Source organism: Typopeltis vanoorti, chromosome 1 (assembly GCF_054136105.1).
Source record: "Typopeltis vanoorti isolate ZY-2024b chromosome 1, IOZ_Tvanoo_1.0, whole genome shotgun sequence".
In the NCBI taxonomy this organism is placed as follows: domain Eukaryota; kingdom Metazoa; phylum Arthropoda; class Arachnida; order Uropygi; family Thelyphonidae; genus Typopeltis; species Typopeltis vanoorti.
The window spans coordinates 190,841,935-190,867,560 of NC_143549.1; the positions used below are offsets into that span (position 1 = coordinate 190,841,935).

A 25,626-nucleotide genomic window follows, 5' to 3' on the forward strand; every position below is an offset into this window, starting at 1 on the left:
GTGAAAAGATTGGCGGCAGTTTACTGCATTGGTGGAACCGTGCTCCAGGAAATTGATGAGGCACGAGATTTAGGAGTGTTGGTAGATAAGGAATTGAAATTTAGGGGACACATTGCAAAAGTGGCCAAATCAGCTCATCAAATCACTTGGTTGCTGAAGAATACGTTGACAAGCAGGTTATTGTTCCTCTGTATCGAGCCTTGATAAGACCCCATCTAGACTACTGTGCTCAGATTTGGTCACCTAGGTTTCTTCTTGATGGGGAGGAGGTGGAGAGGATCCAGAGGCGAGTGACCAAGATGATAGCAGGTCTGTGGAATGAACCGTATGAGAACAGGTTGAGGATTTGTGGGTTGCAAAAATTGGTTGATTGGCGGAGGAGGGGAGATATGATTGAGACATTCAAATTACTGAAGGGTTTCTATAAAATTGATTCAGAAGATATTTTTGAGAACAGGGCTGGTTGTGGGAGGACTAGGGGACATCCATGGAAACTGGGCAAAAGTGTGGTTAGTAAAGGTGTTAGAGCTGGGTTCTTTACTTTTAGAGTAGTGAATGAGTGGAATGCGCTCCCTGAGTCTGTGGTGGATGCTGTGACAGTGAATGAGTTTAAGGCGAGGTATGATAGATACTGTATGAATGTCAAATAGTTGTGATGAATATGATTTGGGGCCTCCCTCGATGAGTCTAATGACTCCCTGGAGTTGCCCGTAATAATAATAGTAATAAGAGTATTTTGGATTTGTGACTTTTTCAATTAGCTTGTTGTTGATCATGACTTTGGGATAGGAATGTCTATATTTCCTGTCTGTACTAAAGGTGCTTAGTTTAGCTTTCTACATTACCAAGTCTATAACAACACCCTACTAAATATTTCTGTCCACCTCCACTTCACATCATCTACTTCAAAACCACTATCAATACTTGCTCCTTGCACCTTCACCCTAGATGGGCACAACTTCTCTGTCATCATCAATAACACTCCTCCTCCTTTTTGCTTTATCTGTCTTCACAAAAGACTACATATCCTTCCATCTATATTCCTGTCAGAATGTCATTTTGTTCAACTATGTCTCACTTATACCATTATAGAGTTCATGTTTGAGCAAATTAACTTTATCAATGCTACAATTTCATTCCCATTATTTTGAATACTTCCAGCATTTGTAAACATACACACTAGCTCATTTCTGTTTCTACAACAAATCCCATTGACTTCACTTCTCAAATATGACTCTTCCAAACTCCACCCCCATCCATTCCTGCCTATCATCACTGATATTATATTCCTTCCCAGACCTAAATGTCACTCCCACATTCTCGACTATCTTAATCCTTCCTTGCATACTCACACATCCACATCTGAAAATACATGCACACTTTTCATACAGTGTCCCCCTGTCCACCCTGATCTCAACCATTTCCCTGACCACCGTGTTCCTTCTCTCTCTCATTCTCTTCACTTGTGCCACTCACCTCTTCATTCGCAAACTTGCCAACGTTATTCTCCTGCTCTTCCACAACACCTCTTGATCCTTCAGGTCTTATATTCACTTCAGTCATTTTCATTTGTAACAACAGTTTCTCCAACCGACTCACACAAATCCACTGAAATGTAGTCCATCTCTTATACTGCTCTATCCAACCCTTAAATTCTTCGCATTCACAAAATGAACTGCTTTTATCCCACACAACTCTGCTAGCATACCATTCACAATCTTTACTTGCCTTCTCAACTCATCATTATCATACTAGGACAACACACTGACTACCTTACCTACCATACTGTTATCTTTCACTCTCCTCAACAGCCTCAAGACATTCCTCTTTACCTGTTACCAGTCAAATGATTTGTAAATGCTTTAATCACCCTGCTCATTCTACATCCCAGAAAATGGACCTTGTGTACCTTTTCATTCACCACCTCTTATCAAATCCCCCATCACGGGGAATTAAGACCAAGCGATGTCTTGTTGGGAAGAGGTGAGAGTGCCCTTAAAGACTCTCACTGTGCCCGTATGCACATGCTCCGTAGGGAAGTTCTTTCTAATCACAGGCATTAGGTTTCTTGGTGGATTGCAGATTGTGGGTCTCGCTGAGTCGATATGCCTAATAATGAATTACTCTGACTGATGAATATAATAATATTATTTGAAGTTCCCTGATAGGAGTAGGTGGGAATGTAGTTCCTAGATGTAAGCTAGTCTGTAAGCCAGTCTGTAAGTTGGGCACGACTTCTTGTTCCCAATAACGATGAATAACGGTGCACCATTCAGGTGTGACATGCGGGCACCAAATCATCCGCAGACGACCTAGGTACTGGTTTGGATGTCATGCTTAGAAGAGCAACCACCATACTGCGATCTATTGAGACTTATCGTCCAAGATTGCATAATTTTTTTTTTTGGTGAGCAATTTATAAAGATATTTCAGGATAATAATCAATATAAGTAATTCCCAGTGACTACTTTCATTATACCGGGTGCAGGTGACCATCAAGGATCCCGAAGAGATATGCTTGGCCTCGTTGCGGATCCGAGAAGGATCGGGCCTTCGTGCTGTCTTTAACATGGGGAATTGCCATCCCACCCGTGCACCTAGGCACACGAGCTTATCGTAGGGAATTGGCTATCTGACTTCCATTGCTAGGGTTGGGAAGAGGTGAGAGTGACCTTAAAGACTCTCACTGTGCCCCTATGCACATACACCGTAGGGAGGTTTATTTCTAACTCGCAGGCATTGGGTTTCTCAGTGGATTTCAGATCGTGGGTCTCACTGATTCAATGTGCCTAATAATGAATTATTCTGAATGATAAGAATAAAAGATCCTTGGAGAGGAGTAGGTGAGCTCATAGCTCTATATTTAAGGTAGTTTTAAGGAAGATTTAAGCTAGCATGTAAGCTAGGTTAAGGAAAAGGATCAATAATTGGGGAAAGAAGGAATAATTTGCTGACCAGGTGAAGTTCTACTGGCCAAATCCAGGCAGGCGCTGTACCTGGCATTAGCGACAGCACGAAAATATGGCAAAAGTTTAAATAATATAGGCATTGATTTTGCACTGGCAAGTATGGCTAATAGTCATACTGTGGTAACTGCATGAACTGAACGACTTTAGGTTCATATACACAGGACATTAAGGACTGAACATATACAGGTTCTTAATGCGAGACAGGTGGACATTGCCAAGAGAGTCCAACATGCCAATAAAGATGGCAGGTCATTTTTACCCTAGTCGATGCAATAGTAATCCTGCTCAGTACGAGAGGAACCGCAGGTTCGGACACTTGATACATGTGCTTGGTTGAGTGATCAGTGGTACAAAGCTACCATCCGTGGGATTATGACTGAAAGCCTCTAAGTCAGAATCCCGTCTAGCCACTGCAATGATACCATTCGTGCCTCGCACGTTAAAAGGCAGCGCTAGCCAGAGTTGCTTTCGTATGGTTATGGTACGATCACTCTGGCGATGAGGCCACTAGAATGGAAGCATCAAGGCAGCTGTTGAGACTATGTGACAGCTGCTTCCTACACCACACCATTCAGGTGTGCCATGCAGGCACCAAATTGTCCACAGACGACCTAGGTACTGGTCTGGTGTCGTGCTTAGAAGAGCAGCCACCATGCTGCGATCTATTGAGACTCATCGCAGTCTCAATAGTCTCACAGACTCAAAATTACAAAATCCAGTTACTCATTTTAGAAACTATAACTATGAGAAGTGATAGCATTTTCATAACGCATCCATCTTCCCTGAGTGATTTCAGAGAATTGGAAGCTCCACAATATTAAAATTATCCCCCAAGTTTCAGCCATTAAAAATGACTAGTGATTCGATATAGCCATTTAAGTGAACTCTGCCACCTTTTTCACTTTTCAGTTCTCAAATTCCCCCTCAGGAAAGAGCGCTCTTTGTAATTCTGAAGAAAATGACATCAAAATGGCTCATACACCGCAAGTTAGATATAATTTTTATTTAACTTTTTTTTTCTGGTGTTTTTAATTATTTTTTCATGTATTTTTATCTTTTACAGTTTGTCGTGTTTAATGTATTTCTGACTTATTCTGTTAAGAACATTCAATTTCCTTCTAAAGTCTTTAAAATAATTATCCATATAGTACAATCTCAGTTAAATTATCAGGTTTATGAAGATAGTAGAAGCACAATATACTGCAATTTCCACCCTAAATATATTTCAAGATATGTTTTTCAACACACATTATTTATCTCACAATAGTTTTAATCACTAAATCACAGTCTAGAATACATTAAGGTCCCAACAGTACAAATTTAAAAGAGACAAAGTATTAATTAAAAAAAAAAAACTATTGCCTAAGGAATGGGTGGAGAACTATTTCCCTTAATAGGGATTCTTTCAGATCATAATTTTGTTAAGATTGGATGGTAAAGCAAGGTTTCACAACTATTCTTGTCATAAGCATTAATTATAATAGTTTTAATCATTAAATCACAGCTCTAAGTGAGTGTGTTCAAAACTTGTGTTCTCTGACATTCACTCTGGCTATTTCATATGTTAAACAGCAAACTGAAGATAGAGCCATGGGTAGTCCTGTTTCTCCAACACTTGTTAACTACTTCATGGAACAATTCAAATAATGCCTGTTGGACAGCATCTCTCCTAAACCATCCTTACAATACAGGTATGTGGATGATATCCTTACAGGTTGGTTCCTAAGTCAGCACATTCAAAACATAGGGGTGCTCCTAACAAAATAATCATGCTATGTTATATTGAGTTAACAAATATAAAATCACATGATGAATTGGAACCTAAAGCCATAACTTAATAAATAAGAATTTATTACTTATGTAAGACTTTATTTAACATAGAATTTTTGATATGCTATAAAGAACATCTTAAGTACTCCTTTCTTTTAAGGTTACATGGTGATCAGCATTCATTTTAAAAATTTTATGGAATTTACAACCATGTTAAAAAAATTTTTTTTTTATTATCCCAACGTTTCGATCTTCACCTCAAGATCATCATCTGGAGAGTACATAAATATACAGGACAAGCTGAGTTACATCATTACCTGTAAGCTAGAGAAACAATGATTTGATCACATGTTATTCTACTGGCGTGACCTCTGATGGAAAAAAATAAAAAAATAAAATAAAATAAAAAAATAAATTTTTACATCAAACTAAATTCTATTTTTACAATGACCAGAATAAACATTCTTTTAGATGGTTTTCTTTCAGAAACAATTGGCGTCCTATTTTTAGTATTACAATTCTTTGATTTACAATACTGGATTTTCTACAGTTCTGTTTATATTTGTTCTTGGTGAGGACAGTCGAATATATACCTTCCATATGTTTGGGATTTTTAAACCATCATTGTTGTTCAGTTGGGGTGGTTGCTAATAATATCACAGGCTTCCTTGAATTTCCGTTCATACCATGTTCTAGTGTGATGTAGACAGCTGGTGGTTTTCCAGTCAATTCTGTGTAAGGTATTCAGGACATGATCAGAAAGGCCAGCTTCACCATAATTATTATATTTAATGTAAATTACATTAAATATAATAATTATGGTGAAGCTGGCCTTTATTTATAAAAATATAAAATATTTATATTTTAAAGTAAATTACATTAAATATAATAATTATGGTGAAGCTGGCCTTTCTGATCATGTCCTGAATACCTTACACAGAATTGACTGGAAAACCACCAGCTGTCTACATCACACTAGAACATGGTATGAACGGAAATTCAAGGAAGCCTGTGAGATTATTAGCAACCACCCCAAATGAACAACAACAATGATGGTTTAAAAATCCCAAACATATGGAAGGTATATATTCGACTGTCCTCACCAAGAACAACTATAAACAGGACTGTAGAAAATCCAGTATTGTAAATCAAAAATAAGAATTATAATACTAAAAATAGGACACCAATTGTTTCTGAAAGAAAACCATCTAAAAGAATGTTTATTCCTGTCATTGTAAAAATAGAATTTAGCTTGATGTAAAAATTTATTTTTTATTTTTATTTTTTTCCACCAGAGGTCATGCCAGTAGAATAACATGTGATCAAATCATTGTTTCTCTAACTTACAGGTAATAATGTAACTCAGCTTGTCCTGTATATTTATGTACACTCCAGATGATGATCTTGATGTGAAGATCTAAATGTCGGGATAATAAAAAAAGTTTTTTTAACACGGTTGTAAATTCCATAAAATTTTTAAAATGAACATCTTAAGTACGACTTTCAAATTAAACAAATAGAAGAGAAAACGAAGACTCAACCAATGCATGAGCTATACGTACATAACACAGAACCCCAGTTTAAAATACATTAAGGTCCCAATAGTACAAATTTAAAAGAGACAAAGTATTAATTAAAAAAAAAAACCATTGCCTAAGGAATAAGTGGAGAACTATTTCCCTTAATAGGGATTCTTTCAGACCATTATTTTGTTAAGATTGGATGGCAACGCAAGGTTTCAGAACTATTCTTTGCATAAACATGCCACATAATAATTTTAATCACTAAATCACAGGTCTAAGTGAGTGTGTTCAAAACTTATGGGTGCTCCTAAACAAATTTTTTGTTAAGGACCTTCTCTTCCTCCAAAGTACTCATTGTTTGGTGAGATGGCATATTCACCAAGTCCTGACTGTTCTTGTCTCATGGAATTTAATATAATCAAGATGTTTATCATGACAATCTACCAGTGTGGGCTAAAGGCAGTTTATCTTTTGGCAGAGCCCAACAAATCAGAAATCTTATTAAAAGGATGAATGGACACCTGTAGGCCAACTAATCTAAACAGTTTGGCTATTCTTTCAGATACATCTTTAATATAAGAAATGGAAACATGGACCATTTCTTGGCAGATGACAAGAAAACCTTATAGATAGCAACAATTTTGTGGATATATACAATTCTTATTGAAGCAAGCAAAGAAAGGGAACCTGATATATTTCCTGAGTCAGCAGTGTGCTTCAGTAGATCACAAAGAGTAAGCTCAATGAACTAATCTTAATAGTGCCAAATTTTTGGTAAAATGTGAAAGAGCATGGATATAAAAGACTGGAATGGATTTTCATGGAAAATTCCTAAATTTATTATGAACAGTTCTCATTTCAGAGCTTCGTCTTTGCCGCCATGGTGATATGTTATTCAGCTTAGATATTGTCCATTTATGGAGAGGAAGCCTAGATGAAAAACTAGGCTTCCTCTCCATCAAGACTTTCCTGTGGATTTTGTTGGTCTCTGACTGGCTATTTCATATGTCAAACAGCAAACTGAAGATAGAACTATGGGTAGTCCTGTTTCTCCAACACTTGCTAACTACTTCATGGAACAATTCAAATAATGCCTGCTGGAAAGCATCTCTCCTAAACCATCCTTATGGTACAAGTATGTGGATGATATCCTTACAGGTTGGTTCTCTATGAAACATCATGATTTTGTCATGAAGATCGAGAGAGAGAGAGAGAGAGAGAATCCAACAGTGCATCCAGTGAGCTTTTGACATAAAAGTTAATCAAAGTGCCTTTCTAGATCTTCTACTTCATCAACTACATGGTAGCCTTATGTCTCTGTTTTTAGAAAGAAAACACATTTTACATTCATGCTGTTTCATATCATCATCATCATCCTTTTCAAAGATCTGCCGCTGTTAAGATTCTGGTACATCAAGCTAGACCTTTGTGCTCTACTGAAACATTGCCGTCTTGAGAAATAAATTATATTAATTTATATAAATTATATAAATTAATATATAAAGAAGATGATGATGAGATATAAATTAATATAATACAATACGACTTTGTCATTTTCAGTTACACAGCTGAATCATATCTAAAGTTAACCACACTGAATAACATTAGAAAATCTTATTTTCAATTATTATCATTTAAATTGCAAGTTTAATCATGTGCTGTAATTATTTTAATACATTCCCTATTGCAAGTGTAGACAAACATTTTTCTGGAATCTTTGGAAAGTGTTTTTCAGACAAACATGTATCCAATGTAAGACTTGGAACTGTTACACCTGATATCTTAGGAATATAGTATTCTCAGCTATCATGGTGTAACATGAAGAATAAATATCATAAATTAAAACCCCTGCATAAAAAAATGAATCATTTAATGGAAAATTTCTTGCATCCAGTAATATGTAAAAAACATAAGGGTTGTTGATAAAGTAGCTGATAAAGGAAGGAATGTATTAATATTGTAATATCACTTAAAATAAGGAATTCTAACTAAATAAGTAGCTAACAAAGGAAAGTATAGATTAATATTGTAATATGATTAAAAATGAGAGAGTTAAGTAAATAAGTAGAAAGGGGTGAGTCATAAAATACGTTATGTGAGAGATTAAGTTATTAAGTAGAATTCATAGAAAAAGTTTGAAAGGGAATTAAGTCAGGCTAGCACAAGAAAAGCAAAGCTATTGCTTAGGGCCGATCCCCGGATTGAAACATTGAGAAAGAGCTTGCCGATCAAATGACGTTTGGTGAGAAAACGCCACCCTAATTGGTCGATGATAAAAAAAACAAGCAGAAGGAGGAGAAAGGAAGTAAGAAAAGGTGCCATTAGAGGAGCAGCTATAAAAGGGTTGGTAACCCCCCCAGAGGGGACCCTTTTTGGATAGTCGCTTTTGGCCTTGGAGTTTGGTTTTGGTTCCGGCGGAGTTCACGGGGTTTTCCTGAGTGGCGACAGGGGTGATATCTCCTCATCGCAACACGGAAACGAAAGTGAGCAGGATTTCGATTCCCGTTTTCCCGAGTAGGAAGCAAAGGAAAAATTGCCATAGAGTCCTAGAAAAGGAGGGATCTTCTTCGTTTCGACGCTAGTGATAACTACGCAAAGCAGAAAGCTGTAAAGAGATCGATGTCCTCGTTGCTGATAGTAGAGCAAATATATGTGTGTTAAAGTATTCCAGAGTTACGAGAAGTTATACCAGCGGTTTTTTTGGATAAGAATAAAGGCCCATACGAAGAGCTCAAGAAAGGTACTGTAAATCATAACCTATGTTAGCTAGAAATTTTTCTGTGAAAAGTATCGTGATTCCAAAACAGAACTGTTGAAGTTATACTAGGACTTTAGTATATGATAGAATGTGTTATGTGTAGATTGACTAGTGCTAAAGATTTGTGAATGATTAAGAGTCCTAAGGTATTTTTGCATGTATATTATATTGCACAAGATATTTAAATGACATAATTGTGTGTTAGTGCAAATAACGGTATAACGGAATAGTGTGAATTAAGTAATTACGTATCCTAAGAATTGAATGCCTAATGTAATGTATAAAATAATTGAAATGTCACAAGTATGTGTTAGCAGTGAATGATTTGTTAATCTACTTCAGTATGAATAATCAGATTGAATTGATCTAATTTGTTCACATCAGGTGAATTTATGAATTAATGTGTATGGCGGCATAATCACAAATAGCCATATTGCTTGTAATGATTTAATGTTAGTCTATAAGTATTTTAGTTTAGTATTTGAATTGTACCATGTTTAGAAACTTAATAAACCTTTTGTTCGATGATAAAAGAGTTGTCTGATGTTGCTAATCCAATGCACCGCTTAATATCATCGTACCTAATCACGCGGGAAATTTAATGTTGAGGAAAGAGATTAAGAGTCACGACTGCAATAATATTTAAATACTAAGAGATATATTCGAGATTGACTTTCTCCCTATTTATGACAACATAAATGGTGCAGTTGATAACCACTTGAAAATATTGTACTTAGTCACGTGGAAAATTTAAGTTGAGAATCGAGTTAAGTGTCACGACTGCAATAGTTACACTTTCAGATATAATTGAGTTCTTTCTCCTTGTTTAAGTATGTAATATCCTAAACTAAATATCCCAAAAGGCGCAATATAAATACAAATATTAGGGGTACTACGGGGAGCAATAACTTAGATATTGGTATAAGTTTGGGTAAAATCTCGGGCATAGAAGTTAGAAGAATATAGATAAAAGGAATTTGTAAGATTAGAGTAGAAATCGTAAATTGGGACACAACAGAACCTTTATTATTACATGATACTTTCAAGCAGTCCAAAGACTCATCCAGGGAGGGCACCTGCTCTACAATTCTCTGTCTGCACCACCCAATCCACCAACTACAGTGAACCACCACTACCATCCTCACCAACACCAATGCCATATGCTACCCACCACCACTAGTAATTTTGTCTGTAAATTGCTCATGTACTCAAGGCTATTTTGTCTGTATGCAGGATGAAAAAAACCCAAGTTTCTGGGAGAAAAACACTGCTACCTCCACATGAGAGCGACTAACCTCCCCTTCAATTTAAAAAAACCCATATAAAGATTCTTCTCATCAAGAAGATAAGTGAATCAAACTTAGGCCCTTTCCACTCAAAGGGTACAACGTACTGTTGTTCTTCCAATTGTGCTACGGAGGTGCTTTTTTTTAGTAAAATATGGATCATTACTCAAACTAGCCTAGGATGCTGTAGTTGTTCTTCTGTTCTATTAAATCACTCAGCATTTATGCATACTGTATGCAGGGGTGATATTTATTCAAATAAACAAAAATATCATCTTATTTAAAATATAATAAACAGAACGTACGTATATGATCCAGGAGCAATATTATAGGATGGTTGATATTTATAGGAAGTATTTATATCCAACCAATCTGGAGTTACACATTTCTTTGTATCTGTCTGATAGGAACAAGCATAACAAATGTTCTTCTTATCTAAGGAACTGAAAAACATGCAGAAAATTTAAATAATGTGTATAGCACATCCACATATATATATATTCTTGTGCAATGTTTAAAAAATCCTAAATTCAAATCGATGAAAATGTAATATATAATTTAATCTTTGAGAAGTAATGCAATATATATACGCATTACATGTCCCAAAAAACAATATAATGGCAACAATCTGTTGCATCAAGAGTTCAGTAAGCAAGCCGGGAAAATGACCCAGTTGATAAAGCTAGCAAAAGTGCAATATGAGCAGAAATTAGCAATAATGCCAAGAAGAATCCCAGAGAGTTAATTTGACATGTGACAAGTAGAAGACTGATGGTAACAAATGAAAATGATACATGGTTACTGTTGCAGATGATAGATAGGTCAAATATGTTCACTGAACAATTCATATTTATTATGGGGAGTTGAGTGTGGAGGGTATGGAAGGAGGACTGATGGTGGGTGAATAGGAGGCATATGAGTAATTTAGTGACCTTTATTTCAATAAGGCAGTAGGATTCAATGACATATCACCAAGCATCTTAATGGAATGTTCCAGGAAGTCTCAATAGAGTGGAGAGAATAAAATTGTTCCACTTCACAAACATGATGAAAAGTCTCAAGGTAAAATTATAGACCAATCTGGGTGTATACCTAATTTGTGGTAAAATTGATGGTGAGAGGTTTAATACGGACAAAAATACAGAATTAGGTTGACACACAGATTGGTCTATAATTTTAGTCTGAGACTTCCAAAAACAATGCAACAGAAGCTTAAAAACATATTTCAAACCTCAACAAGTATGGCTGTATAAATTTACCAAAAATCTGGGAAACAGTTGTGTTAAGATATAATTAATATTTGTTTTCTCTCTTTTCCAACATAGATGGTGTCTAATTAGGACTTTAGTTCCTTGTGTTGTCTGTTACAATTTTTTTAAATTAGTCCCACTGTTATACCAAATTATTTTTGGTATAACAGTGGGAAACTGTTTTGTGACAAACTGTTTTGTCACAGCACGTGAAACTTTTTGTGCTCTGAAGATGCTAGATATAATACCAGCAAAATATCACCAAATAAGTTAATAAATATTATTTTCTTATCATTCTGTGTTGTTATAATACCATTGAAAATAAATAACAAATAAATTCCTGAGATTGTGGTGTCTGCAAGAAGTTTTGAGTGTATTTAAGACACGGTATGATGAGATGTGTGTGTGTGTGTGTGTGTGTGTGTGTGTGTGTGTGAGATAAAAGGACCTCCCAGATGAGTCTTTACTCTATGAGGTCTTGGGTAATAATAATAATAATAATAAAATACGGTTGAAGTGAAATGTAAGTGTATCTTATTAAGCTGAAGAGATTCATAAGAAAAAAATCATGTGGAAGGAATATTGTATGCATAAGGATGATGTCAGTTATGAAAATTATGAAAATTATAAGGAGCAAACCAAGAAAGTCACAACTGTCATACAGAAAGATAAATGTCTGAGTATGAAAGGAAACTGGCTCGGCAACCCAAAAGAATATCATTATCCTGCAAGTAAAAGAAGGCAGAAATAAGAAAGACAAACTCTCCTGAATGCAAACGGTATGAAGAAGACAGATGTAGAAGAAATTGTTCAACTAATGAGTAACCATTTTGATAAAAGCTATCAACCTGGTGTATGTAATATTGCACTCACTGCCACCTTTTCTTTGCTCATGCAAAGAATTTCATTCCAAATTCATTGAAACAAACTTGCACTTCTGCTACCTTCTCCTCATACACCTGACAGATATTAAGTGTATGAGGAGAAGATACTACAGCTGCTGCACAAATTGAATAAGAATTCAGCAACAGGTACTGATGGGATATTAGCACAGATATTAAAGGCGTCTTCAGCTGAACTGGCTATTCCTGTGACCAGGCTATATAATTTGAGTCTCAGAGCAGGGAAGATTCCACAGGAAAAGAAAGAATATATGGATCCTATTGCATGAGGTTGGTACAAAGACTAATGTATCCAACTATTGACCTATCTGTATGTATGAAGTGGTGGCAAATATTTTGGAAAAGTTGTTTAGGACTTGCATACAGAAATGGGTTGACAGAGAATTTTTACTTTGCAATGAACTACATGGGCTTACTAAGGGAAGGTCATGTTTGAGAAACTTGCACACGTTCTATAATAATGCTACTGTTGATTAGAAAATGAGATACACCATGCATATTTTTCGATTTTGTTAAGGCTTTTGACAGAATACGGCATAGAACACTGTTGCATAAATTAGACAATATAAGGTTGGATTATAAAATATTGGCATGAATAAAAGGATAGCTGAGTGACAGATATCAAATAGTAGTATATGGGAGATGCATCTCTGAAAGATTTAAGGAAATCAGTGGTGTACCACAAGGATCAGTCATCAGTCCATTGTTATTCAACCTGTACATTAATGACATTGGGAAGGATTAGGAATGCTGCTGATATGTAGTACTTGCAGAATGATCTGAATAGGCTAGAATTGTGGGCATTGGGAAATGGATGTCAGTTCAATGTCAGTAAATGTAAAGTCATGCACTTCAGTGTGATTAGATATCCAATATCAGAGGATAACTCAATAGTGAAATGAACCTTGACATATAAAAATAAGGAAGTCAATTTGCCTCTTTACATGGCATGATAAGACCTCACTTGGACTATTCTGGTCCCTGGTTTCCCCAGTGATTCTGATACAAGAAAGAGAGTACAAAGGAAAGTTTTAAAAATGATATCAGGATAGTGGATATTATTATTACGAGAAACCTCTAAGTCAGGGAGTCCCTGAAGGTTTCTCTTGATAATAATCAGAATGGATCTATTAAAGAGAGGTTATATTTCACTAATCCACTTATGATCAAATATACCGCTGAATATGCATCTTCCTTGTACAATGCAGCCATCCCAGGACAAGAGAGATGCATATTCAGTGGTATATTTGAATTTTACAAAAGCTACTGATAAATTGTCATACAAGTTGGTGACTAAATTGGAATGGATTGTATCAGATACTAGATTAGTGAGGTAGATAAGTGACTGGCTGTCAAATAGGCATCAGCAAGTTGTGTACTCAGGAGTGATATCTTAAAAAGAAAAGGCCACTAGTGGTGTGATGTATGGAGTCCATTATGAGATTATTATTATTTAACTTGTATGTTAATTATATTGGTACAAGTTTAACTGAAGAATGTGCAGCTGTTTACAGACAATGCAAAGTTCAAAAGTATGAGGAGTAAAGATTTTGTGGCCTTACTTATGGAAGGATGAGATGGTATAAAGTATATAACTGGTAAGGAAATTTTGAAGGAAGTAGAGAAGTTGAGATCTGGGAGTGGTGGCAGTTTATGGATTACACTACTAAAACTATGAAGCTATCAGAACAAACTATGGCAATGATGATGATGAGAACCTTGATATGCAGAAATAAGGAGGTTATGGCTCTGATGTATAAAGCATTAATCAGGAAACACATGGATCACTGCACAGATCTGGTCAACTGGTTTTCATTAGGATGAGGATATAATGGAAAGAGTTCAGAGATGGTTGACTACAGTGGTTTCCTAGAATGTGGAGTATGAAGAAAGACTGAGGGGGGATACCACCTAAAGAGCCTCGTGAAAAGGAAGAAAGGTGTGTGTGGGGGGGGTGAGATATGACCAAGACAAGTTTGGTAAGGGTTTACCAGATTAATGGGAAGAGCAGGTTTTTTTTCAATGGAAATGGAACACACTACCTGAAAGTGTGGCGAGAGTGGAAACAGTAAATGAGCCATAATGATCTTTTTTGTAACAACAGGGACCTATCAAAATGAGTCTTTTTGATTCCACAGAAGTCTAATATAAATAATTAATTTTCGACTGCATTAAGTTTTTTAGGACTATACTAATAATAAAGTTTTAACCCAAGTATACTCATCAATTGCATCTAAGAGTTAAAAACTGTTACCTAGTTGTAATCTGTTAGATTCAAATTTTTCAGTGTTCTTCCTTAATGCTGATGTTTAGTATATTACTTGTTGCAAAAACTCATCTAGGTAACCCTCGTATAATGTGGTACTTATACAACGTGGTGTCAATATAAAGCGGTCTACAAATTGTAGTAACCCTTTTTCTTTTCATATATTTTTTACTGCGCAACTTAAAAATCAAATTTTATCTTCGTTAAATTTGCATCTGCCCGTATCGCGCATGTAGTTATAAGTAGCGAATTTATATTAGGGGAAATACTCTTTAGTACACATGTATGTCAGTTGTTTACCATATCAAGTATTTATTGTTGAAAATTGTCTTTGTTTTCTGCCAGGAAAGCACATTAAAAATCATAAGAGTGTTAATCTTAAGCTGAGCACTTTATTTTCTGGTGAGTTACATACAATATGTAATGCTTTTTTTCTGTAAAAAATATATTTTTATAGTAATGGCCACTTAGAGGGCTTTTGCAATATGGTTGAAAATGAAATTAGTAAATTATTTGATGGGGAAATAGATTTAAATGAAGAGGAACTGGTACAATTAATAGATGACGTCAAACCAAATAGCAAGAAAGTTAGGAAGTTATTGTATGGATAATGATTCCTCAATGGAGTGCTTGGGAAAATTCACAAGACAATTGAATATTTGTTTACCTCCATATTATGAACTTAATAAAAAAAATGCATAGTGATAAGCAAGGTCTTATTACTGATTCTTGATAATAAATCAGCCAAAATATGCAATGACAATTATACAAACGATGTCCAAGAGATTTTAAGTGATGACGATGTCCGGCCACTTGTAAATAAAGAACATCTATGAAATATTCATTTTTGAAGACTGATAACGATAAAAATATGTACTTCATTTTATTTTGCCTAAAACATTTATGCATTATGTGCAATGAGGGTTACGTACAATTTGTATTTTTATAAGTTTGTACTATGTATTTGTTTCATAGTTTATATGTTTTCTTAACTTACATGAATTACCTGAATTAAATAAAAATATTTTTGTTGGATATGTCATTGTTGTTTATATAATAATAATAATAATAAAAGATTTTGGAACATAATCCTACTTTTTCTGTGTGATCTGAGTCTCGCATAACATGATTTATATAACGCGCCATTTCTGTGGAACCTAATATCCACATTATACGAGGGTTACCTGTACCATTATTTATATATAATTATCTGGGTTCAAAGACTTAAAAAAGAGATTCTGATTACAATACTGATTATTATAAGAAACCTATACAGAATTCACAGATTAATCATGGAAGCTCTAACTCTCTGCAACATATCTACCATAATCATCATCATCAAATTCCTGCCATGTACCCTCAAGGGGTGTACAGGATATGATAGTACTACATGGAAAAAAAAAAAAATTACATCATTACTAACTTCCTATCTACAATTTTCCTCCAAATCAGTCTGTTACTTGTCAAGACTCCAACATTATCAGATCTTATATTTCTATCGTCTAAGGCACATTCATTATCTACCATAATGAATCTTAAATTCATTTATACTTTAAAATTCAAAAACCTGTTCTTCAGAGTCGGCCACCGAGATGCCATGGTTTGGTTCTTCTTTTCAAACAGCTCCATTCTTTCTTCAACAATATTTGTATAATTGAATCCACAGTCTACTTGTAAAAGCTGCTCGACTTTAATTATTTTTAAAACTATTTTACATACTGTTCTTTTTCAAAGTGCTATTCAATTTTTTCTTACTTAAAACTAAATGATAGTCACTTCCTATTTTAAATCCTCTGTACACTCTTGTATTCTTAACAAACATCAATATGCAAATTTGTGGAATTTCTGAAAGATAAGTATCTTAAGCAGCATGTGATTGAAGCAACTAGTGGCTTTAATGTTTTGAATTTGGTGATAACTTCACAAGGTGTAATTGTTAATGAAGTGTTGACATTGATGTCAGTTGGTGAGAGTGATCATGAAATAATTGTTTGGGAAGTGATGAAACAAAAAAAAGGTTACTGCTAAAAATGGATACATGTGGAAGTATAAAGCAAGTGATTATGGAAGCTCTGTAGTTACTTAGCATCAGGACGTTGGGTAGATGAGCTGAGCATAAAAGATGTTGACAATGTATGGAAACTCACAAGGCAGTGATCTGACAAAAGCAATGTCAGATAGTTAAGCAAATAAATAGAGTAAGAGTGAAATGGATGAACAGTGAAAAAAAGCAAGCTGTGCTGGAAAAGAAAATGTTATGGAGGTACAAGACAGTTGGTGGTGATTGGATCCATGAAGAGTATAAAGTGAAGGCTAGAAAGGTGACAAACATGGTAAAGAAAGAAAAGGTGCAGAACGAGAGGAGATTGGCTGGTCAGACCAAGGTTTACTCAAGGGAATTTTTCCACTGCATGGCAAGCAAGAGAAAGAAGAATAATTATGGCAAATTAACACTGGTGGATAGTCATGGCAGCAGACTAACAGCTGCAAAGGATATAATGGAATTAATGAACAAGTACTTTTTTCAGCATATTAGTGGTGTAAATGATGCCATATATAGAAAAGAGGCAAGTATTAGGAGAATTGGAAGAGAAAGAAACAGATGTGTATCAGATGTTGGTTGGGTTAGATGTTAATAAGGCTGTGAGAATGGATAACATATCACCATGTATTCTTAAGGAATGTGCACTACAGTTGGCTATGCCCTTGACCTGGTTATTTAATCCAAGTGTGACCTAATCAGTGTCTTATACAGTGATACAACTACCTCCTTGTCTATGCATGCTAGAGTACTTCTTATCATAGCAGCAGTACGATGTGCAGCCTTCGCAACACTAGCAATATGCCCTCTAAACTTCAGTATACTGTCAACGTCATTCCGATATCTCTAATCTCATCCACTTCCTGCAGTACAGCACCATCGATATAGTACACAGCCTTATATTTCTGCACTCCAAAATGCAACACCTTTCCAATCTTGCAGTGGGTAGGGTTCCTAAAGAGTGGAAAGAAGGCAAAATAGTACTGTTTCATAAGCATGGTTCTAAGACAGAAGTCTTCGACTATAGGCCAGTCTGTATAATTGCAGTTGTGGTCAAGGTGTTGGAAAGATTGGGAAGGAACAAAATACAGGATTGGGTTGATAGACATAGCATTCTTTATGATGGTCAGCATGGGTTTTTAAAGGATATGTCCTGTTTTAGTAATTTATTTGCATTTTACGATAAGGTAACAAGTGTGTCATATAAGGGAGAATCATATATAGTGATATTCTTGGACTTTGATAGATTACCACATGATAAGTGTGTAGAAACTTCAGAGGATGAGAATAGATAGTATATTCATTAGATGGATCAGAGTTTAGTTCTCTGAACGATACCAGCAGGTTGTGTGTAATGGAGCAGTGTCTGTTCTTGGGTCCCCTGCTGTTTAACTTGTTTGTAAATGATACATCATGTGGACTGACTGGAGATCTTCAGTTGTTTGCTGATGATGCAAAGTTGGTCAGAATTATAAGTCGCACTGCTGATATTAATTCCATTCAGGAAGATTTCAATAGGACAAAAGAGGGGTGGGGGTTGTAGTTTTAATATCAATAAGTGCAATGTGTTGCATTTTGGAGTGCAGAAATATAAGGCGGTCTACTATATCGATGGTGCTGTACTGCAGGAATGCAGTACAGCACCATGGATGAGATTAGAGCTATGGGAGTGACGTTGACAGTATACCGAAGTTTAGAGGGCATATTGCTAATGTTGCAAAGGCTGCACATTGTACTGCTGCTATGATAAGAAGTACTCTAGCATGCATGGACAAGGAGGTAGTTGCACCACTGTATAAGACACCAGTTAGGCCATACTTGGCTATTGTGCTCAGATCTGGTTTTCAATGTGAAGTGGAGACATTGGAGAGGGTCCAGAACTAAGTGACTAAGAAAAAATTGGAACTTTGGGATGCTTGCTATTAAGAGAATTTGAAGAAATACAGATTGTAGAGTTTGGGATAGGAGAAACAGAGGTAATATGATAGAGAGACATTTAAGTAGTGTTGTGTTTAAGTATTGTGAGAGAATTTTATCAAATTAATCCAGAGGGGAAGAACCAGATGTCCTAACTGGAAGTTATATAAAAGTGTGGTAAAGAGGGGTGTAAGGAGTAATAATAATAATAATATCACTATCAACAATAACATTATCAATGAGGGTTTTTTTTATTCCTTGTGTCCTCTCTCCATGTGAATTGTGCACATCTTTATGTTGTTAAATGGTTTTAGAGATGACTAGTCCATATCCTAAGCAGAAATTCAACAGATAATTACCATTATTATTAGCCCTGCCCTTTTCTCCAAATTTTCCCAAAACATTTCTATATGTCTCTTGGGATGCACTTCCTACTCTGCTGTTTATATTTCCAACAAGTACAACTTTTTCCATTTTCTAAATGTCAGCTGCCTATTCTAATGACTCAAAAAATTCCTTCCCTTCTTTCATAGGAGAACATTATGTGGACATGGGACTACAGGCACAAATCAGTTTCACTGTCCATTTTCCCATTCTGAAGTTTGCCCACATAACCCTACTTAAAATTGCCTTCCAATCAAGATGTTTATCTTCATGTCGAATTGAATGCTACTGAGACTCCTCCTTCCTTTTCTTGATCATTACTGCCTGAATATTACATCCTATACATCCTAGGCCCTAGACTCTAACACAACAAGACATGAAAAAGTTGGAGGCATTTGAAATTTGGTGCTGGAGAAAGATGATGAAAATTAGTTGGACAGAAAAGAAAAGTAATGAAGAAGTTCTGAATATAGTTCATGAAGAGCGGTCATTAATGAAACACATAAATAAGAGAAGAAAAAGCCTAACTGGACACAATTTGAGGCATGGGGGGACCGATTACAGAAATACTGGACTATAGAAGGAAAGAGGCCACGAGGCAGACCAAGAATTTCATATATAAATGTGTAAAACTAGTTAAACAAAAGTCATGGGAGGACTTTGGCAAGAATATAAAAAACAAATATGAAGAAGGTGGCAAATATTCTGTAGGTTGTTGAAGAAGCTTAGGAATGGAAGAAAGAGTGCTGTAAAAGAAATTAGAGATGATAAAGGTGACATGAAAACGGGAGAAAAAGATATCCTTGAAGTATAGAGTAATTACTTTGAAAAACTGCTAAATGAAAAGCAGTGATGACAGCACATTGGTACAAAACACAGACCAGGCATGCAGTCAGGAATACATATCCATACTTGAAGTGGAAAAAGCCATCAAAGGCTTGAAATGTGGAAAGGCAGCAGGAGTAGATGATATTAGACCAGAAATGCTGAAGTATGGTGGTATAAGAGTCTTACAGTGGCTGCGCTGTATAGTTCAGAAAGCCTGGACAGAGGGACGAATTCCCGATGACTGGAGTAGAGCTCTCATAGTACCCATATATAAAAAGGGAAATAAAACTGAATGTGAGAATTACAGAGGTATTTCCCTACTGAGTGTTCCTGGCAAAATCTATGCAAGTATACTTGAGAAACGGTTGAGAAGAATTGTGGAAGAAAAGCTTGGTGAAGAACAAGCTGGATTCAGGCCAAACAGAGGCTGTCAGGATCAGATCTTCACTTTACGACAAATAGTCGAGAAAGCATGGGAATATAACAAAGATCTGTATTTAAGTTTTGATGATCTGCAAAAGGCATATGACAAGGTGCCAAGAGAGAGAAGCTATTCAAAACGCTACAGTTATATGGTGTCAATGGGGCATTAAATCAAGCAATACTTTGTCTTTATTTGAGTTGTAAGTCAGCAGTGAGAATTGAAGGAAGTACAGGAAGATGGTTTAATGTTAAATCTGGTGTGAGACAAGGATGTACATTATCCCCTCTGTTATTCATTATCAATATGCATCACATTATGAAGGAAAGTGGTATTAAACATGATATATTAGAATTGGAGATGTTAATGTCAGCTCTTTGCTTTATGCAGACGATGTTATACTTCTAAATAAATCCACTACAAGTCTGCAAGATTCTCTGACTAAATTGAATAACTGTTGTAATAGATATGGTATGAAGGTCAGCAATAAAAAGACAAAGACAACGAAAATAGGCAGAATCATTGAAAATGTCAACTATGTTGTGAATGGAGAACCTGTGGAACTGTGTTGCTGATTCTGTTGGGAAGTCAATTGAATTTATTCAATTGACTTCCCAACAGAATCAGCAAAGCTGGTATGGTGGGAAGTCAATTGAATAAATTCATATAGAATAAGAGAGAAATTAGTCGGAACACTAAATTAGCTGTATACAAGACAGTGTTCAAACCAGTTTTAACTTATGGATCTGAGAGCTGGGTCAGAAGTAAAACATTTGACCAAAGACTAGAGCCCGCATATATGAGAGCCCTGAGAAAGATTATAGGCATTAACAGATGGCATCAATGGCAATATCATATTAAAAACGAGGATATTAGGAAAGAACTTGACATTGTCAGCATCCAGGAATGCATTAGCAGAGCTAATCTCAGTTGGTATGGTCACTTAAGCGAAGAAAGATTAGCAAAACAAGTGTTCTCTGCTAGGTTGGCAGCAAAACGACCCAGAGGAAGACCAAGATAAAGGTGGATTGATAAGGTACAAAGTGCCTTAGACGATAAAAATATAAGATCTGATAATGTTGGAGTCTTGACAAGTAACAGACTGATTTTGAAGAAAATTGTAGATAGGAAGTTAGCAATGATGTAATTTTTTTCATGTAGTACTATCATATCCCGTACACCCCTTGAGGGTACATGGCAGGAATTTGATGATGATGATAATGATGCTAACTGGTGCTAAGAGTTATGAAGAGATAAAAAGGAAGTCACAAGACAGGATGTTGTGATGTGCTGCTATATTTACCAATTTTCGAATTGATGCACCAAAGAAGAGAGGCTAATTATTTAGTAAGATCTCAACTTTTTTTTTTGTTGTTGTTCCAGTGATGTCAGTTATAATCACCTGGTATTTTTCCAGTTCTGCAAGCTTGATTTCTTTTCCATTAATATTCCTTATACTGGTGGTTGCCATCTTCAGTTCTTCTGATGTTCTTTTTCTTTATGGATGTTGCAGTTGAACCAGCATCAGTAGCTATTTAACTGCTCGCCCTGGTTCACTAACAAAAACAGTGGTGGTGGGCAGGGAACTTGTTTATCTGGCAACACCCTAGCCAGCATGAAATCTCATCATGTTGCACAATCACATTTGTGGTTTAAGCCAACAGAGAGACAATTTGGTTGGCTAAGTTCCAAATTGCCAGGGCTTCCAGTTCTCATTTATTCAGTGCAAGTGGATAACTACTAATGGAATGCACAACATGATGATGAGGATTTGACATTTGGGTCAGAAGCTTGTCTGTTCTACACATTTCACAAGGGTAATGTGGAGGTCTCCTCCTAGTTACCTGGCTTTGATTCTCAAGTAACCCCAACAACATTTCGCCATTATCTCAAAATCCCGATGTCCTGATCTGCACACAGCAGTAAAGGTTTGCTTCTGATCTGGCTTTATATATATATATATATATATAGCAGAACGAATATACTATTTAATATTACACAGTTATATACCCATGTTTTTTGTTATTTCACTATAAATAAATATTTTTCGCTTAATTTTCTTAAACGAGAGGAAGATGACTACCTATTCTCCAGACTTCTTAATTTGCCAATGAGTCATTGTGAGCCGCATTACATGCAGCTCACACTATCAAAATACCTCCCACCCACCAAAGTCTAAATAGACGACGGAAAATCATGAGCGATGTTAAGATATTCCGAGAGAAATTTAAGTCCGTACCTTTCGAAAACTAAGCAGAAAGGAATTAAATACTTTTATAAACTGTTTTTTTTATACTTTTATTAAATATATTTAATATCGCTTAAGTATATAAACTCCGCAAACTGCAGCTCTCTTTGAAGACTGTTCACTTGAAACACCGTTTGTGGTGGAAAAGAAGACGGGTTGGAAACGACTCGGTGTTGACCAGCATAAGCATTCAACAGTCGTCAAGAAAGAGCCCGTACCGGAGGAAGTAACATGACGGTATAATCATAGAAAAACTTTAAAATTCTTATGAAAAACCCATTTCTAAACGAATTCTAATTACTGACAAATTTTGAAGCGCGAGTTAAAAGTTGCAACTATCAGGAAAGAAAAAGCATACTGCATCTCCTAAAAACGGAATCCGCAATAATTTGAGATATGGCAATTCACATCATGATTGTCATAATGGCTGCCACTGATTCCTTATACAATACAACTAGATTATAATGATGCCATTTATTAATTATACAACATACCACGCAGTTCTTCCACACATTGCAGTACCAAAACCAAAATATTCAGACGCTTTTCATCAATACATGTTTACAACAACAACAACAACATACATACCCTAACGGCATATATCTAAACACTAAAATTAAAAACCGAAAGACTATACAGTATTCTAAATAAAAATATAAATAAATACTACTCAAATGAGCCAAATCAGTACCATTTCTGATATGGACAAAAGTAAATAAAAGAAGAAAATGAAATACAAACAGGATAGAGATGTAATTAATAATTTTTATTAATAATAATAATAATAATAAATTCCTTAAAGATTTTTCATTTCACAGAGGGATTATAAGGCTCTCCCTCCCTCTCTCTCTCTCTCTCCACACAGACACACACGTTTGGGACCAGTTCATTTGATGTTCGGGGCCTTCATCAGAGTTTATAGAGAACAACGTCGATATAACGGAGCCAGATTTTAGGTTTTAGAGTGACCGAACAAATCGCTTTTTCTTCCAAGTCTTCGAGAAATATATTAGCTAGCAACTGGGAAAGCGGACTACCCATAGCTAGTCCGGAGTTTTGTTTAACGATCTTTCTAGATCCTTCTATTTTTTATTTCTTATTTTTGTGAATCCTTCCTAAGATTCACAAAATCCATACTCCCTTAAGACCAATAGTTGAAGGCATCGACTCACAACTGATCTAAATATCTCGCCTCTTCCTTAAAACACCTCACTGGCAAATCCTCCTCTTACATAAAGAATTCTGCTGACTTTGTTTCTAAGATCAAAAACCTTAAAACTGAACAAATCAGATTTAATGGCAAGTTTCGACGTAGTGTTGCTTTTCACAAATGTACTAATCCAGGAGTTTCTCACTAAAATCTGGCTCCGTTATATCGACAATGTTTTTCTTTTATGGAAAGACGGCCTAGATAACCTCAAAGTTTTTTTGGATCATCTAAATAACTTTCATCACAAGATCAAATTCATATATGAGCTAGAAGTTAACAATTGTCTTTCTTTTTTAGACATAAAACTAACCAGGTGCTCTGATAATATTCCAAACTTAAGAAGCCTACAGACAGATACCTTCATGCATCCTCTCATCACTAGCCTCCACAAAAATTTGGCTTTATTTCAACTCTGGCACATCGGACTAGATCCTTATCAGACGACGTAGAACTTCAAAATGAAATAAATTTCCTCAAAACGACTTTTCTTAACAATGGTTTTACTAAGTATTGAGAAACTTCTTTTTCACCGTCGTCAACAAACTAATGACGATTCTACTACCCCAAGAGCTTACATCTCCTTGCCTTCCATCAGTTCTCTCCCCCACAAACTAGCTAAAATTTTTAAAAAGTTCAACATCAAGACATGTTTCTCTACTTTACCTAAACTCTGCTCTATCCTCAGTCAACCTAAAGAAAAACACAATCTCCAGTTCCCAGGAGTATACAAAATTATTTGTGATTGTGGAAAACCTTACTACGGACAGACTGATTGATCTATTCTTCTCCGTGTTGAAGAGCACAAAACAGACATATCCTATAACAGAATCCGAGCCAGCGCTCTCACCAGCCACGTCTTGTTTTCTATAAACTCTGATGAAGGCCTCCAACATCAAATAGATTGCTTCCAAACTTCTAATATTTATTTATGATGAACTTGGAAGACGTATTCTTGAGCAGAAGAATTTACCCTTGATTCAACACACATGAATAGCAACCTTAGCTACACTTTACCTGAATCTAACAGATAAGCTTAGGTGTTGATGGTTATTCATGACTTATTTTTCACGGTATTAACAACACTACAAACACTTATCAACAAAGATGTTTTAGTAACGCTTATATCTCGCTGATTTTCAACTCAGCATCATCAGAGCACAACACACTTGTAAACGCGACAGTGAGTGAGTGAAACAATATAATTGCAAAAGACAAAAGATCTAAAGTCCTATTTTTGGCGCCCTCTAACGAGAAAAAAAACAGCAGTTATCCAGTTTTTCTTTGGATAAACGTCTCCCAAATTTTTGGCAAATTAATGCAACCATATTTGTTAAGGTTGCGAGAATTCTTCAAAGCCATTGCTGACTCAAAAAATAATCTTTCAGATTTATAACGACTCCTAAATAGCACATTCGTTTTCCTCCATCTGTGTGAAGGAGTGTCCAAAGCGTGGTCTGCCAGTCCCGACTTGCCATAGTAATAGTAGCGAATGTATCTTTCATGTTCTTCCAGGCGGATGTTCACTGATCTTCCTGTTTGCCCATAATAGGCCAAGTCACAGTCACACGGAACTTCATATACTCCTGGGTGCGCTAAAGCGCACCCAGGAGTATATGAAGGGTGAAATAGAAAGGGTGAAGTTTATCCTTAGGCGAGCGGATCACAGTTGCCAGCTTGACATGAGGTTTGAAAGTGGTGCAAAAGCCATGTTTCAACAATACTTTGGCTATCTTTTCCGATGTACCTCTGATATAGGGAATAGAAATGGTCATGTTGTATTGTTGTGTATTAGGGGAGGGCAGAGTAATGGTCCAATGTAGTATTTTATCTATTTTGTAGGGATTGTAGCCGTT

General features: G+C 35.8%; 1 protein-coding gene across 5 annotated transcripts in view; it reads right to left on the reverse strand.

Annotated features, from left to right (window-relative positions):
• Positions 1 to 25,626, reverse strand: part of LOC150110721 (sec1 family domain-containing protein 2) — a 397,942-nt gene that overhangs the window by 106,955 nt on the left and 265,361 nt on the right. For all 5 annotated transcript variants that reach the window (XR_016549025.1, XM_090400427.1, XM_090400445.1 and 2 more), the window contains exon 17: positions 10,612 to 10,749. Coding sequence is in view for 4 of the 5 variants with exons in the window: in XM_090400427.1 (XP_090256553.1) it covers positions 10,612 to 10,749 (138 nt within the window). In the remaining variant the exon portion in view is untranslated. The remainder of the gene's footprint in view (positions 1 to 10,611; positions 10,750 to 25,626) is intronic.